General features: G+C 40.9%; 1 protein-coding gene across 3 annotated transcripts in view; it reads left to right on the plus strand.

Annotated features, from left to right (window-relative positions):
• The window catches only part of USP46 (ubiquitin specific peptidase 46), a 72554-nt gene extending 62760 nt beyond the window's left edge, over positions 1 to 9794 (plus strand). For 2 of the 3 annotated variants that reach the window (XM_007998723.3, XM_037989441.2), the window contains 2 exons: positions 2627 to 2705; positions 3603 to 9794. In XM_007998723.3, the coding sequence (XP_007996914.1) occupies positions 2627 to 2705; positions 3603 to 3704 (181 nt within the window). In that variant the 3' untranslated portion in view covers positions 3705 to 9794. The remainder of the gene's footprint in view (positions 1 to 2626; positions 2706 to 3602) is intronic. The other variant, XM_007998726.3, reaches the window with a different exon arrangement.
• The last annotated feature ends 7678 nt before the right edge of the window (positions 9795 to 17472 follow it).

Consider the following 17472-nt stretch of genomic DNA (forward strand, 5'->3'; position numbering starts at 1 on the left):
CCGTGGTCTCAATCTCCTGACCTTGTGATCCGCCCGCCTCGGCCTCCCAAAGTGTGAGCAGATATTTTTTATTCCATAATTTGGTATAAGGGAAGAAAAATATATTGAAAATTCACCTGTTTGTTATTCTTTGCTCAGCTGGGACAGGTGTATGTTCTGTCTTGGGAGTAGGCACAGCTTTCCCCCGCCCTCGTAGGTTTGAGATTGGGGTGTGTAACAGAGTAAGAGTCTTTCTCCGCCATCTGCTAAAATTGGATTATGGTGAACACACCATTACCAGGAGACTACCATTGCCATGCGCAGGAATAGATTGATACATTTTTAATTGTGTACTAGGGTAGATGGCATCAGAAACTGTAACTTTACATCTGAAGCACCCCATATTTTATCCTGCATGTATTAACTTTAAGTCACTGGATGTTTTCTTGTATTCTCAGTAAAATGGTATTTATTTGCTAGTTATATGCCAGTTTTGTGGTGTTCTCCCTGAAGAAGAGCTGTTATTCTTTTGAAGAACACAGTGTTCCAGTGACCTGGAACCTAGCCTTGAGCACTGGGTGAGGCCTCACATTGGTGCAGGGTTCAGGAAGGTCTTAAGGCAGGCAGAGCCTGGGACCTGGTGGGCATTGTGGCTAAAGTGGGTGGCAGGGGTGGTGTGAACAGGAGGACCCCTTGCACAGGGTACACAGGACTTTCAGTGTGGGTCTCTGTGGGTGCCCAATTCAAATCCTTGGGAGGACTGGCAGAGACCCAGGTGAGGGAACTGGACGTCCAGCGGGAGGCTGGGTTCTCTAAGGTCAGTTTCTGTACTGTGAGCACAAGGTCAGAAGAGCCCTGGTAGCAGAAATCAGTTGGTGCCAAGTCATGCATGCCACTAACTAGGATTCTGCAAACTCCTCCCCACAGAAGTAGCATTGTTCTCCTGTGTGGAGCAGGGTTGGCCTATGCATGTGGATTGGGTGGCTTCCAGGTAGCACTGGAAAGCTTTGAGGTTAGGGAGCTGGGCCTGCCTTCCCTTCCATGCCAGGAAGGCAGGCCCACAGTTACAACAGGTGCATAGCCTCATGCATTGATTTCTGCTGCAAGTTTTTTTTTAAGCTCATATTTTCTGGGTTCCATGCCGGGATCTGAAGATAGAGTAACGAAAAGACACACAGCACAGGGGCCCTGCCCTCACAAAATTTATAATCTATCTGGAAAGACTGATAATGAACAAGTAAACACACTGCCCTGCTACCTCCAAAAACAAACCATTGCAAGATAATTTGATTTTGATCAGTGCTATCAGGAATAAACAGGGAGATGAGTGAGTGATGGGAAATACCTCTTCAGGTGAGGTGGTCAGCAGAGATTTATTTGGGGAGGTGACATTTGAGCTGAGGGCTAAAAATAATGCAGTTGGGGGAGGATTATCTCTGACAGAGTTTACAGCAATGCAAAGGCCCATAATGTGAAGGGGGTGGCGTGTGAAAGGAGCCCGATGGGCTGGAGCTCAGAGGGAAAGGGAGACAGTAGCTGGAGGAGGCTGGAGAAAGGGCAGGAACAGATCATTGGCATCATCTTGTGTTGAAAGAGGTTAAACAAAGGGGAAAGTTTGGCTTTTTCAACTTTAACAGTGCGTTAAAAAACAGTTTTAGGTTTAGGATTAAAATCTCCTCACTCGTGCAAATCTAACCTAACTACATAGTGACAGCTGCTTAGTTGTCCTTTCTGCTTTTTTCCGTATAGCATAGTATATGGCTTTTTAACACTTGTTACTATGCTTATTGGTTTGTTAATGTCTTTCTAAAACACAGATCATGCAACTCCTTAAAATTCCCATTTCTTCCTGGCTTGCTCGAAGCAAAGCCTAAAATCTTACCTGCGATTCCTACACCTGCCCCTCAGCCCCTTCCTGTCTTCCTCTCCTCGCTCACTCTGCTGCTCTGACCTCCTTTGGCCTCTCTGCTGTTCCTGAAGACACCAAGTGCTACTCACTCACCCCAGGCGTTTGCACTTGCTATTCCCTATTTCTGAAACTTCCATCCCAGAGTCACATGGCTTCTCCCCATGCCCTGACCCCAACCCCACCCCTACCCCTACCCCTGCCATTTCCTTCAGGGACATTTCCTTCTGCTCACGTTATCAAAGTAGCCTCCCTTCACTTTCCATCAAATATTACCTCCTCCCATCACTCATATCCCATTACCCTGCTTCATCCTTCTCCGTGACACTTCTCACCGCTTGACATACATTTATAAGTTTAGTTTGTATATTACCAATCTAACCCCTACCCCAAGTCCCAAGTAAGTGAGGTCTTTGTTTTGTTCACTGCTTCTTCCCCTGACAGCTAGAATAGGGCCTGGCACAGAATAGGTAGAGAGTAATTTTTTGTTAATATTTACTGAATTTGAGTGTCTGTTTTTGCTGCTGGATTATGAGTCCTTAGAAGACATCTCTTCTGTCCACTTTTGTATTCCCGTGTCCAGCATAGTGTTGTGAACATAGACATGAGCTATATTCCAAGTTCTTTATGCTGATGACATAGTTTGTTTCCCAGAGAATCACTGCTTATAAAGAGCTAAGTAGAGTTTTATAAAGAGATAAATGTTAACTTGCTGACTTTCTTTTATTTATTCTTTTCCAGTGGTCCTAATCGTGGGCATTATATCACTATCGTGAAAAGTCATGGCTTCTGGCTTTTATTTGATGATGACATTGTAGAGGTTGGTTTGCAGATTATTCTCCAGTAGTCATAGAGCATCAATAGTATTTCAGGGAACGTATACATATAGATGTTTTCTAAAATAGGCCTGTTTCCCCATAATGTAATTTGAAAACAACTTAAATTTCTATTCAAAACCAAATTCTGCTAATCCCCGTGCTCCATGGAAAGGGAGAAGGGGTGTGATCACGGACTTACCGACGAGTGTTCTCTATGGTTCAGCCATAGACACGGGGTCTCTCTATCTGTGCCACCGTAAATCATACTTAAGTATAAGTCTTGTTTCTATCATGATTAAAGCCCCCTCTGATACAGGGCAAACAATAGACTTCAAAGTTCTATTAAAATTATTTTATTATAACAAATTTTTCTTGTATTGATTATTGTTTAAAGTATTTTTTTCAGTCTGTTGGATCTGGAAATCTTTATATTACACCAATACATTCTATGTATTGATTTTGTTATAAAAGAATACTAGCTGGAATGAATTCTACACTCAAAGACATGATCTATTTTAACCCACTAGGGTAGCAGTTTTAGTGGAATAACACTAAAAGTGGAATAACACTAAACTCTGGTGGCCAGAAAGACTTAAGGCTATTTCCAGGACCCATCGGTTTACCATTTGGGAGATGTCTTGTCTTGTTCTTCAAAGAGTGCCCACACAGGGTTGCTAATGCATGAAGGCGTTGCCTACTTTCCCAGAGATGTACAATTTATGTGATGATGTCCTTCAGCCAAGTCTGTGGAATTCTCCATTTGCTATTGAAAGTTCCTAATCATGATTTCATAACAAATTGTCCTCCTTGCATTTTAATATATATTCCATTAGTTTTTGTCTCCTTTCCCCAGGAATCATATTATATAATTGTATTGTTTTCTTTCTCCTTTATTGCAGAAAATAGATGCTCAAGCTATTGAAGAATTCTATGGCCTGACATCAGATATATCAAAAAATTCAGAATCTGGATATATTTTATTCTATCAGTCAAGAGAGTAACTTAAAGAACTGTGGAACTGAGTCAAGTGGGGGAAAATGTTCAAAGCACTATTACCTGGTTTCTCTGCAGTCTTTCTTCTTCCCCAGTGGCCCACTAATGGTATCACTCTGAGTCTCAATGGTCTGGCTGAGTTAGACTCTCTCCTTTTGTGTTTTTACATGCAGCACTACTCTTGGTTTTATTTCAGTCTGACGTAGAGTTAACTGCAATCAGATTGTAGTCTGATTTGTATGAATAACAGTTGCTAATTTTAGGACTGGGTGAAAGCTATGCCATTCATTATGTCTGGCTGTATTAGAATGACATTTCCTATGAATGTCTATGGTCTATTTTAGGTGTTTGCTAAACTTCTGTGGCTTCCAGGGTCTTCTTACAGTGCATTCCTTTAACTTGTCCCTGGAAGCATTGCTACCCATTTTCAGCTTCTCTGCCTCTTTTCTGATAAAAGGACAGAAGAATTGGGTAGATATTCACCTTTTAGGGGTGCAACTGTAGCTTTAAGTTTGTGCAAGTGAAAATGTTGAAAAGTGAGTAACCTCAATACTAAAATCATCCTTCACATGAAACAGGGTGAAGAGAAGCTGTCCTCGGTGGCTGGTGTTGGCTGGCATTGGCACTAGGCTGTGCTGACCTAGCCATTAGAATTCCAGGGGCTAAGAAGGCTCAGGGCAGGCAAAGCCAAGAGGGGGAAGTTTTTGTGGACAATGAAAAGTTATTTTCGTACCTTTCTACCAAAACCCAAGTTTCAGGAAAATAACTCTATGTTGTTTATTTTCAGTGACACTTTTGTGAGGCCCTGTGAATTGTATTTATCCTATATCCGGCACTGCTAAGCTTTTCAAGGTATCTTTCCAATCCTGCTGATGTGTCACAGCCAGTGACTGCAGGGCTGGCAAACCTCCCCTTAGCCAGTCAGCACGGCATTGTTCCTTATCAGGAATAACAAAGGTACTGCATCTTTCCAGCCATCAGCACATTGTACAACTTAACTTTTTAATATAGTCCGTCTGTTTACTGAGGCACTGGTGAGTCCCAGGGCTGATACAGAACCTTCCCTAGAGGGAATACCAGAGTTAGCTGGGTATGAAGGTGGCTCAAAGGAAGTGTCCGTGGGCAGGGGGAGGAATGAACAAAATGGCGCTGTTTCTTTGGCTCAGACTCCTAAAATGCTTGACAAGACAGAATTTTTTTTGGAAGAACCTCATCTCACTATAGTTACTTTTTTCACTTTTGTTATATATATATTTATTAGAGCATTTGAATATTGGTACCTTTAATTAAAAGGGTCGTTTGGTGTTTTGCCGTTGAACTGGTTTTTGAGTCTTAGATCTTGGCTTCCTTTGGAAGTCACGTAACTTCCATACACTATAATAAACTGTGAACATATTTTTGTTACCTAATGCATCCGCTAATGAACATGCAAACTTTGGGCATAATGTGAACTAAAATTGAAATGGAAAATGTTAGTGGCCATTTTGCAACAATGAAGAGGATAGCACTTTATCTAGATGAAAACTGGATTTCTTATCTTTGAAATATCTTGAACTGTTTATTGCTCAGAACTTAAGTAAGCATGCCAACATTTCATTTGTTTATGCTTGAAGTGAAATGTTTTACTTTTCACTGGAGAAGACAAAACAGGGTGATCTTCATGTTATTGTTTTATACAGTGATGGAAATGTACCTTGCCTTGTTTAGAGGCAATTTCACATTTATAAGCATTGTTTTTCTCTCCATGAAACTTACGCAGTAATCACTACCTGGAAGGTGAGTCTTTGTCTCCTTTTAAGGAGAGGCACTTTCCGACTGAAGGTGATTAATGTAGGAAAATGTTTGTACTACATAGAATCCATATATTTGACTGCAAGTTACAAAGTTTTAAGAAAATGATGGTTGGCGTCTAATATATTGGAACTGATTCATAAGAAAAGCTATTAAAATTATCTTTGAAACAACTGTTGAAGCTAATTTATTAGAAAAAATATTTCAATTGGAAGCCTGTAGAAGTAATGTTTAAATGCTCAGTCATAAGTTCAGGATATTTCTTTTCTATTTGGTTGTGCAAAATGTTTGTCCCAGTGATTTAATCAAAGTAATTCCTTTTAATAGAAAGAGTCAGTTAAAATTCAGCATTCATGGATAGATTTTTGGAACGAAAAAGGGTAAGTATAAGAAAATATTGCAAAGACATTAAAACAATTGTGTGGTGCAGAAAAAGAAGATTGGAAAAAGACCAAAACACACTTCTCCAGCAACACTCCATCAGCTTTTTAAAATTTAGAGCTATCTGCTAATTTTTTCACTCTTCCTCCTCAATAAATGAAACAAACACTAGGCAGCTACAAGTTTTTCCCAATCATGTCTCTTTATGTAAAGACAGTAACATGCAAACACTTTTAGTTTACATCCCTCATTCATAGTGTAAAACAGGAAATGGTGTGGGAGATGTGAGACCATTCTGAGGTCAGCAATAGCCCAAAGGCTCCTCAGTATTCCCTCCAACGGCCAAGGATTTCCTATGTCATCTGCAGAAGTGAGTAGGCCTGCTGTATTTCTTTTAACTGCTGGGTGTTATAAAATAAGTTACAGTGTTTTACACTTAAAAAAAAACAGAAGGAACATTTGCTTTATTGGTTACTTACTAGTTTAGCCTCTAGGTTATGGCATAAAAAATGCTAAAAAATCATGTGTTTAAAAGTAAATGTTGGTAAAATGCTGGCATCCAGTCCTATTGTGTTGGTGCATTTTCCCTTCTATGGTCATAGGAAGTGGACTGGTCTGAAGAGAGTGAGGCACAACACAAGCAGGGCATCAGTTTGAATAGGAAGTCAGTCATATTTGGTTTTATGGCCTGGTATATTTTGGATTTAAGATAAAATGGGGAAAAAATGTCAGAAATGGTCCCTATGCATTTATTTTCATGGATACCCTTAATTTCATGGGCATGCCGAATAATGATCTATGTTCTAACTGGAGCTTAGGGCTTATTTTAGATATTGGAGTGTAGCTTTATTACAGATGGATTTTATCTTTCAACATTGCATTTTGATCAACTTTGTATATTCATGTGTATTAAAATATTGTGCACTAAATGTTTTGCCCTTGTTTGCTATTATATGGTCAAGGCATTTATCAGCACTGTTGTAATGAACTCATGTAAATGGCATGGGTCAGGGAAAATTATTTCCTACTTTTCTGCCTAATTAAATTTCTGTTTTCCAGTATTACATTAATTTATTTTTGGCTTCCATTTCTGTGTAACCAAAATAGTTACTGTATTTGTGTGGCATTCCTATTATTTTGTTGCTAAAAATATTGTAGTTTTTATTTAAAATAATCTGTACCTTAATTTTTAAAAATGTAACCAATTCAAGCACTTTAAGCAATAATGTCAGTCTTGTGAAATTTTAATCAGTTTAACACCCTGCCTCTAAAATTGTTTGCAAAAATTAAATAAATGAATAAAATGGAAATTCTCTTTCTAGAGAATTATATCCGGGTAATGCTACACGCATGGACTTAAAATCATTTTTATAAAGCATGAGTCAGTGGCAGGTCTTATGTCCAAGTAATTATTACAAACTTAATTTTGAAGCAGTGGAAATGTACAGAACATTCTGGTCACTATAATATATAAAGGCAGTGTTACTCTCAAGGTTGATGAAAATCAATGTTCTGGAGATAACTCATCACTTTTTTGAGTGAAAAAGATCAACAGAATTTAATTCAGGGAACAGTATCTGGAGAATAGCAAATTGAGAATATCAGTGAAAAGAAGTTAGGGATAGTTAACTAGGCATCACAGTGAATTTCTTTTTGGGGACTTTGCATATAAAATCCTCTTAACCTGTTATGAAATGAAAGATCCATTCCCCAAATAAGGAGGCAGCCTACAGCATCTGGTTTCTAGGAATGAGTAGGAGTGTGGTTGGTCCCTGGTGTCCTGATAGCCAGCTGACTTCTGGGCCTGTTTCTGAGCCACGGGGAACCCCCAGCTTCAGAAATCCTCATGTGAGTTCATACCACTCCCTGCCCCAAAAGGGGGGCAGGCACAGGTCCATGCCATGTGGCCTCAGTGAAGCCTACAGTAATCACGGGTAGGGCTGCTTTTCCGCATCAGTCACCCAGGGCATCTGTGGGTGGACAGATTGTCATCTGAATACATGCTTGGGTCCATTTATGGGAATAAAACCTCACAGACCAAGAGCAGGGAATGTGCCAGTAAGTGTTGAGTCTCCCAACTGCTGTCCATCTTCTCAGGGCAGTGCAGTTGAACCTGACTGAGCTGAAACAGAGACTGTTGGGAAAGTCACTTCTGTCTGCCATGAAGGCCAAAGGAAGAGAAGATCTTCTTGGGAATGTGTTTTTCTTTCCTAGGTCTCACTTTGTCAGTGGGATTTATAGGATAGGCCTGTCACTACCAAGGTGACACAAATTCTAGAGAATGTATTTTCCCATTTCTTCAAATTTCCTTTCCTCTCTTTGTATTGATACTTAAAATACCTTTACTAAAAAAAATGAAGCGTTCCATTTCCATTGCCTTATATTTACATGAAGATAAAAATATTTGCTAAGTCATTGTATTTGTCCATTCTGGCAGTGCTATAAAGACATACCTGAGACTGGGTCATTTACGAAGAAAAGAGGTTTAATTGGCTCATGGTTCTATGGGCTGTACAGGCTTCTGTTTTGGGGGAGGCCTCAGGAAACTTAAAATCACAGCAGAAAGCAAAGGGAAAGCAAATCCATCTTATGTGGCAGGAGCAAGAGGAAAAGAACAAAGCGGGAGGGATTACACACTTTTCTTTCTTATTTTTTTTTAAGATGGAGTCTCACTGTCACCCAGGCTGGAGTGCAGTGTTGTGATCTCAGCTCACTGCAACCTCTGCCTCCCAAGTTCAAGCGATTCTCCTGTCTCAGCCTCCTAAGTAGGTGGGACTACAGGCATGTGCCACTATACCTGGGTAATTTTTGTGTTTTCAGTAGAGACAAAGTTTCCCCACATTGGCCAAGCTGGTCTGGAACTCCTGAATTCAGGTGCCTCAGCCTCCCAAAGTGCTGGGATTACAGGCATGAGCCACCTTGCTCAGCTGGAGTTACACACTTTTAAACAGCCAGATCTCGTGAGAACTCAGTCACGAGGCAGTACTAGGGGGTTGGTGCTAAATCACCTATGATTCAATCACCTCCCACCAGGCCCCACCTCCAACACTGGGGATTACAATTCAACATGAGATTTGGGTGGAGACACAGCCAAACCGTATCAGTCATTTTTCTTTTACTGAGGGAAAATTTTGGTTGTGGGGTTAGCACTAAAGATAGCCCATGTAGACTGTTTGTGAAGATGCCCCAGGTGGAGAGATTTTTAATTAGGCATTTGTTTGGCAACTATTACATTCTAGGCATTGTGACAGGAGCTGGCGGATAAAAAGGTGACACAGATTGGGTCCCTCTTACAGACTCATTTTTTGTCTCAGAAAAGTCTGGGTGAGAAAGAAATTTAAAATTAAGTTGTGGAAATAGTACTTGTTGGGGAAACTCCTTGCAATTCAGCACAGTTTGATATTCAGCCCCAGCCTCACCGTGCAGGTGGCACTGTTGGATGAAGCCACCCCATCTTTTTCCTGGGAGCCCCAGGCTCTTCCCAGCCTGCCTTCCAGCTCAGGGACAACACATTTTGAAAAACAAAGTAGAAATCGGTTATGTTGCGGCAATGAACTTCACGTTTTGCCTCTTCTCATGTTAAAAGAGCCAGTATCATGAAAGCCTCAACAGTGGGCTTTATGAATCAAGTATCTGTTATTTCTATGCAATCTGTTTACATTATGACCAAATAATTAGAGCCTATGTAGACTTACCAAAATCGGGCATAAGTGGTTTATTGGTGCATCAACCTTTGTTTGCTTTTTAAGGTTCCTTTATGTTTTAAAGTGATTTGAACAAAATACATTAGGAGCTTACAAGGGAAAAGTAACTTCATTTTGGCTGTGAGATAACAGAGTCAGAAATGACGTTAGATTGTGTAGAAAAGACTTCTAATTGTGTGCTTAATTCCCACATGATTATAATAAACTATGTATTAACCTTGGTGGGGTCGTACTCAGGTTGTCAATTACACGGATGCATCTTTCACTTTTTTCTTTCCCAAGAGTGAGAGAAAGAGTGGGGTCGTGCTTAAGGCAGTGTGGAATTCTATAGAAACTCTTCATGGAAAAGGAGTTCAGGCACTTGTGTTTAGATTGCAGTCTGATTCTGTTCTTACTTCCTCTCAGCATAAGGGAGCTTTGAAAAGAAAACGGAGACTTGTATCCAACTTGGCTAGAAGCAAAATAATTTGATCATTGAAGCCACCATTTCTATGTATTTGATCAAGTCCTCCTCAGGAATCCAATACAGCTGTATTCATATTTCACTCTTTTTAATGGACCTTGCTGGAAAGAACATTCCATGCTAAGAAAATGGAAAATAAATGTGAGAAAACTTTAAGAGTGAGCCTTCACGTCTCCTGCAGCAGGTGATATCTCTGTACTTTAGAGCTTGTCTCCAGGTTGAGAATTACCTGTTTTCCACTCTGAGGAGATTAGAAAGATAATTTTTTAATGGGTTATAACACTTGTGTGAAGAAGATTGACCTCCACCTCTCCTGTGAAATAAATTGTTTGAAAACTCTTTGAAGAGAAATGGCTTCGGTATATTGTTCTATCTGTGCTACCCCAAAGCCCGGAGAACAAATATTAAGTATAAATTGCTAGGCTAAGTATGTCATATGTGCCAGCTTCGACATGTAAACCAAAGAAAAGGACTGAGCCAAGTCTCAATTAATGTACAGGTTATTTTGCCAAAGTTGAAGATACACTAGGGAAAAGAGACAAAAGCCACAGTATGATCTATGGCCCCTACTTTTTACAAAGAGGAATCTGAGGGCTTCAGTATTTAAAGGGGAAAAGTAGGCAGGAGGAGGAAGGAGGAAAGAAAAAAAAAAGAGGGAGAGTGTGGTCATGTTCTTAGGAGGCTTCGATTCACACTCGCTGAATCTGAATCCACATGCTGCGTGTGGAAAGGAATAGGTAGAGGAACAGTAAATTATGTATGTCTCCTACTCAGTAAAACTGCACTTTACAAAAGATAATAGAAGAAGTCAAATATGCATTTATCTCAAGGTGGGCAGTGGGGATGATTTCTATTCTCCTCTTGTCCCATATTGCAGGAGGCCACCTGGGGAGACATGGCCTCTTTTTGCTATCTGTTTAGGAACAAAAGGAAAGACAGTTTTCTGTGACTTAGCTTCCAAGCTTAACTTTTTTCTTTGGTATAGTGAGTTTGGGGTCCCGAGATGTTCTTATCCTTTCACAGATGTATGAGACTTCAGCAGAAGGGTGAAGGCTGTAGAATGGAGAGAAAACTCTCTGCCTGCATGGCTAATGATTGACTTGGTCTTTTAACTGATTATGTCATCTGAGGAGTCTGTGAAGGTTTATGAAGAATGAATTCACCATAGAACCTCCCCTCAGATGGAAATGTATACACAATGTAGAAGAATAAGGGGCTGTGAGTCTCAGGAGTAAGAGGAGGGGAATAAGGTTAAGACTCCTAGTACTGCTTAGCTTCTAGCCTTGGGTCTTGCCGCAACACCTGCCCAATATGTGTGTGTGTGTGTGTGTGTGTGTGCTTTGCAAGGTTAGCTGGGATCTAGGTAAACCCCACTTTGTCCCTCGCTGACAGGAAACCTACACATTCTCTGCCCTCTCTGTTGTTTCCCTGACCTTGCTCTCCCATGGAATTTTAGATTCAATTCAATGGCGTTCAGGTTCCAGTGTGGGTTGGTCACCAGCCGATGCAATCCCCCTAGCGTATGGGAAAGCAAAGGATCAGGAGGCATGAGATCCTAGTTCAGTCCTGGCCTTTGCTTCCTGGTTTGCCTAACTCAGATGTTGGACATAGTATTGGGGTAGGATGCTAATGAGTGGTAGTTGGTGGAGGGGGCCATTTTCCCCAGCAGTCCCCAAGGGGGAGAGACCAATTGGCAACACAGTGGAAAGTATATAATATTAACTACTTAAATCATAAATAGTTCTGGGAAATAGGCTCTACTGTTTCATTTATTCCCCACAACATTTCCTAACCTTTCCTAGGCATGAAATACGACGCTGAAGACGTGAGAAAAACAAGCATCCCCTGACAGGGGCTAGCCTGAGACAGCCGCCCTCTGATATTGTCAGGAGCCATCCTGGTGCTCATCGCTGGGCTGTAGTGTTTCTTGTTTGACGTAAATTGCACAGAACACCAGCCTTAGACAAGGTCATGCCGTGACTGTGATGAAGTGAGGCGAAAAACAAGACCACTTCATAATTTCATCCCAGCATAGACAAACACAAAGTCACTGTATAAACCACGAAATCACAAACATCCCCCTCTCTCCTCATCACCAGTTCCCATTTTAGCTTTGCTCTCATCTGTGCTATGTGAGATTTACTGCGATCTCAATCAGATCATCTCCCCCACTTCCTGACAGCACCCAATACAAAGCACACCCCTATCCGCGGAATACTCCCACGAATGACCTAAGCAAGGCCTCCATCCTCAGAGTTCTTTCTGACAGCCACTTACGAGATGCCCCACAGTCCCCCAGAGTGTGTGGTCTCTCAGTGCGCTGAGCATTTGTTCAACCACAGTTGTGTTCCTAGTGGTCTGACTGGAGAGTGCTAGACTGAGAAGTCATTTCCTGAGGTCTGCTGTTCTCATGAGGGCAAGGGGGAAAGGAGCATCATACACAAACAGGATGGCTACTGGTATGCTGGCGCCTCATTGATCTGCAGCAACTCCTCCTGTCCACGGAGTTGGTGGTGTTGGCCCAGACACCAAAGGAGGCTTCTTACAAGTAACTCTGGAGAAATCTGGACTTCAGTTTTTCCTAACCTGTAAAACAAGGTCAAAGCAGGTTTGTAATGAATAGAAATGCTGGAAAGCATGTAGTGTGATGGTGGGCATGGCCTGGTAAGACTGACATGCTTTGGTCATTGTTCATAGTTTCTGGCACCTTCACACCTCCCCTTAGAGTCCCTCAGGCTCAGGTGTGTCTGTGTCTCGAACCCTTGTTTTCCTGAGAGGTCAGAACCACTATTTGAGGCAAGGCCTGAAACAGAGGAGATGGGGACTGAGCTCCCTCTGTATGGAGGGTTCGGTCAATTTCAGGAATTCCCATTTGCTCCAACAGAAATTCCAAGTTCTGTCTGGATCCTGTTATATGTGCTCAAGAGCTTTCCAGAATCATAGGGCTGGGGTGGGGAGGGATGATCCTGGTGTGAGGGCAGGTGGCAGTAGAGATGACTGAAGATGCAGGGACAGGGTCCGGTGCCCTCTAGTTTGAAGGGCCCACTAACACCTGATTGTCCTCAAAAGAGCTGTTGTGCAAGTCTTGCTCTTACTTTACTTACATTACTTGTCTATGTGTTTTGTTTAAAAAAAAAAAAATCCCAAATGTGACAACAGTGATCTTGAATCCAAACCAAGGCTGAAGTTAAGCCCTTACCTTTCTGCAAGACAGGGCAATGGAACAAGAGATCATGAAAAGGGAGAAGAAGACATTCTCCATGAAGACAGTGTCCTGTCCCTCTCTGAAGCTGGTGCCTAGAAAGGGTTGTCGAGTTAAAACAAATGCATGGCAAGGAGATGTGGGGCTAATGTGGAGAAATCTAAGAAGAGAGGAGAAGTGATTCTTATTCCTATTTAGCTTTTTAATGTTACAAAGCAGGAAAGGAAAGGTCAACCTGAAATGATTTAAAAGGGTCAGGATCCAATTAAAATAGTTTAAGTGCAAAGATTGAGGGTAGCTGTCCAGGCACACCGGGACACCAGATAATGATTATTGGTGCTCCCAGTGTAGGGATAAGTGAAGATTGTTTATATAGGCAAAAATAGGTGTAGAACAGAATCACAACATTCTCCATACAAAGGCTAACACAGAGATATAAGATTTGATTGGCTACTGTTGATTACACTCCAACGGATTGCTTAACATCTCATTGTAAAGGTGTAAAAATCATGAGGGTCTTTATCTCATTTAGCCTAAGTTTGAATAAAGATTAGGGAGTCTGGTTAATATATAACATCTCAACACAAAGATCAAGAAGCAACAGTCATTCACCAGAGAAGAAAAACAACTGTGACTCAGTTTCCAGGGCTTAACTTTTGCCCTCGGCATAATAAATAGGGAAGGTCCTGAAAATTTCTTTTCACAGAAGAACAGAAGAAAAGAAAGAAAATGGAGAAATCAATGTAAGGGTTTAAATAAAAGATCTGAGAGCCACTTTCTGATTTTGGGAGGTACAGGAAAAGAGCCCCATGGCAAGCCAACTAAAGTGGCAAAGCATAATTTTAATCCTTATAGTCCTCCCCTACCTGAGAACAAATATCCTGTTTTGTTTCTGCTATTCAAGTTTTGGTTACAATTTTTTGCAAGCTATTGATTTTTGTAAGCAAAAACTGTGAGGCCTCTCAAAAGTGATATGGGATAGGGACTCATTTATCGTTTTAGAAAAAGTGATGTGGGGTAGGAACTCATTTACTGTTTTAGAATGTCTGGAAAATAGTTTTGCATTTTGAAGCTTTCATTATTTTTGCTAGAAGCATTTATTTGTAATTATGTCTGCTGACCCCAGACTCTAAGCTACATAATAGAACTTTAATTACATTAGGTACAGGATTTTTTTCTCTTCTCCATTTACATATATGGAGGAATGGAGTATTGGACAGAAAGTCGGCCGGGCATGGTGGCTAACACCTGTAATCCCAGTACTTTGGGAGGCCAAGACAGGCAGATTGCTTAAGCCCATGAGTTTGAGACCAGCCTGGGCAACATGGTGAAATCCCCATCTCTACAAAAATTAGAAAAATTAGCCAGCCTTCCTGGCATGCACCTGAAGTTCCAGCTACTTGGAAGGCTGAGGTGGAAGGATCACCTGAGCCTGGAGAGGTAGAGGTTGCAGTGAGCCATGATTGTGCCACTGCACTCCAGCCTGGGTGGCGGAGCAAGACCTTGTCTCAAAAAAATAAAAAGTCTATAGTGACATTCTGAGAACAAGTGTTGTGAGTAAGTGAGTGATGGAAGTGTAAGGAGAATATTCAATAGAGAAAAATGGCGAAGCAGAGCTGAAGGGAGCAGAGATTTAATGCATTCTTCTGAGGCGTGGCTGGTGAGTGAGTGACTTCTGTCACACTAAAATTTAAAGAAATCTTCCTGATAGAATGTATTTTAAAATAGATTTAAAATAGATATAGTTTATTTTTAAAACTTTATCATGGGGAATTTAAAACATGTACAGAAGTAGAGAGAATAGAATACTGAACCTCTGTGAACCCACGACTCAGCTTCAACAGTTAATTATAGCCAATCTTGTTTCAGACTGCTGGAATTTTCAGATGGTACTGGAAAGTTATCAGATGAACAGGCCCTCAACTATTCAGGATCTCTAAACCCATAAACGACAAATGTATGAAGTGTTGATGTGGTTTAGATTGACAACCAACTCTAAGGGATTTTCCATGTATTTTGTCATCCTCTAACTTGAAGTAACATAGTCATTAGCATAAATGCAAAAACATTTTTGGTGATGCAGAGATTTAATTGTTGAAATGGCCTTAACTTTTACAATGGCTAAAATAATATAAAAAATAATGAGACTGAAGCTACAGTATAAGGAAGTAACCACATTTATTTGGAAAATTGTAATGAAACAATAGCACTTTATAACTAATATAGATTATAGAATATAGTTCTATGAATATACATATGCAAAAGTGACAACTTCTACCTCTCACAGCTGTTTTACATGCCTTCTAGGTTTTCACTTTTCCGTCTACCCTTACTTTTCTGAAATTTTCCCAAAAGGATGGGGCCAGACTCAGAGTTTCTGTTTGTCTTGCCCGTTTCCTGTTGATGTTTTCTCTTGTGGCATGTCATTAGAAGATTTTACTGATCAATGCATTAAATCAAAGAATGCTAGAGTGGAAAGACAGTTCCTGGAAAACAGTTCAAACTTTCCAAAGTCAAGATAAGGAAACAGAAGCCCTGAGATCTTATCAATACTTGCTTGCATCACTTTTCAAGTTGGTTTTACCTAAAGTAAAAAAGGAGGGACTGGTGACCGTTGTCCCAGAGTAGAAGCAGAGTCACTATTCTGTGTGGTGGGCGCTTGCAGGAGGAAGGGAGTGCAAGCTCAATTGTAGCTCTTGAAATCTCCATCTCTCCCTGGTGCCTGCTCAAAGAAGCATGTGGAGGCCTGAACTGCAGGGGTTGGGGCAAGGAAAGAGAAAGAGCTGGTCTTAGCAATCAGGAGGTAGAGCAGAAACCAAAGGGTCTTATATATAGAATTTCACCCTCTCCAGTCCATCACCCAAATGATCTAGGGCTGTTTTCTTTTTCTTTTTTTTTTTTTTTTTTGAGACGGAGTCTGGCTCTGTCACCCAGGCTGGAGTGCAGTGGCCGGATCTCTGCTCACCGCAAGCTCCTCCTCCCGGGTTTACGCCATTCTCCTGCCTCAGCCTCCGGAGTAGCTGGGACTACAGGCGCCCTCCACCTCGCCCGGCTAGTTTTTTGTACTTTTTAGTAGAGACGGGGTTTCACCGTGTTAGCCAGGATGGTCTCGATCTCCTGACCTCGTGATCCGCCCGTCTCGGCCTCCCAAAGTGCTGGGATTACAGGCTTGAGCCACCTCAAGCTCTTGTTTCAGTAGCACAACCTTTTTGAAAAATAAAATCTAATGTAGAACCTAATTGTGTGTATATGGCATATTTTTCCTCAGCTTTATTGAGGTATGATTGGCAAATAAATATTGTATATATTTAAAGTGTACAACAGGATGGTTTGGCATATGTGCACGTTGTGAGACGACTACAGTTAATTAGCAAATACTCTTGTGTATGTGTGGTGAGAACATTTTAGATCTCAGCAAATTTCATGTATATAATCCATTATTATTAACTATGTCACCATGCTATATATTAGATTTTAAGAATTTACTCACCTTAAACTGAAATTTGTAACCTTTGACTAATACCTCCTCATTTTCCCCTTCTCTAGCCCTAGCAACCACCATTCTACTCCTTTTTTATGAGTTCCAGTTTTTTAGATTCCACATATAAGTGATATCATGCAGTATTTGCCTTTCTATGTCTGGCTTACTTCACTTAGCATAATGTCCTCCAGGTTCATTCATGTTCTTGAAAATGACAGGATTTCTTCCTTTTTGAAGGCTGAATAATATTTCATTATATATATATATATATATATATATATGAATGACATGTATTTATCCATTAATCTGTCAATGGGCACTTAGGATGCTTTGCATCTTGGCTACGGTAAATAATGCTGCAGTGAAGTGGTAATGCAGATATGTCTTGAGAGTTACCGAATTTATATCCTTTGGATATATACCCAGAAGTGGGACTGCTGGATCATATGGTATTTCTGTTTTTAATTTTTTGAGGAACCTCCATTCTTTTTTCTGTGTAATGACTGTACCACTTTACCTTCCCCCCCAGCAGTATATAAGGCTTCTGTCTTAGTCCATTTTGTGCTGCTTGTAACAAAATAGCTGAGACTGGGTAAGCTGTAAAGAACAGAGATTCACTTCTTACAGTTCTGAAGTAATGAGAGGTCCAAGATCAAGGGGCCCACCTCTGGGCCTGGGCTTTAGTGCTGTGCCATCCCACAGTGGAAGGTGGAAGGGGAAGAGAGTGCAAGCAAGAGGGAACAAGAGGTCAAAA

The sequence above is a fragment of the Chlorocebus sabaeus genome, chromosome 7 (assembly GCF_047675955.1).
Source record: "Chlorocebus sabaeus isolate Y175 chromosome 7, mChlSab1.0.hap1, whole genome shotgun sequence".
NCBI classification, from domain to species: Eukaryota; Metazoa; Chordata; class Mammalia; order Primates; family Cercopithecidae; genus Chlorocebus; species Chlorocebus sabaeus.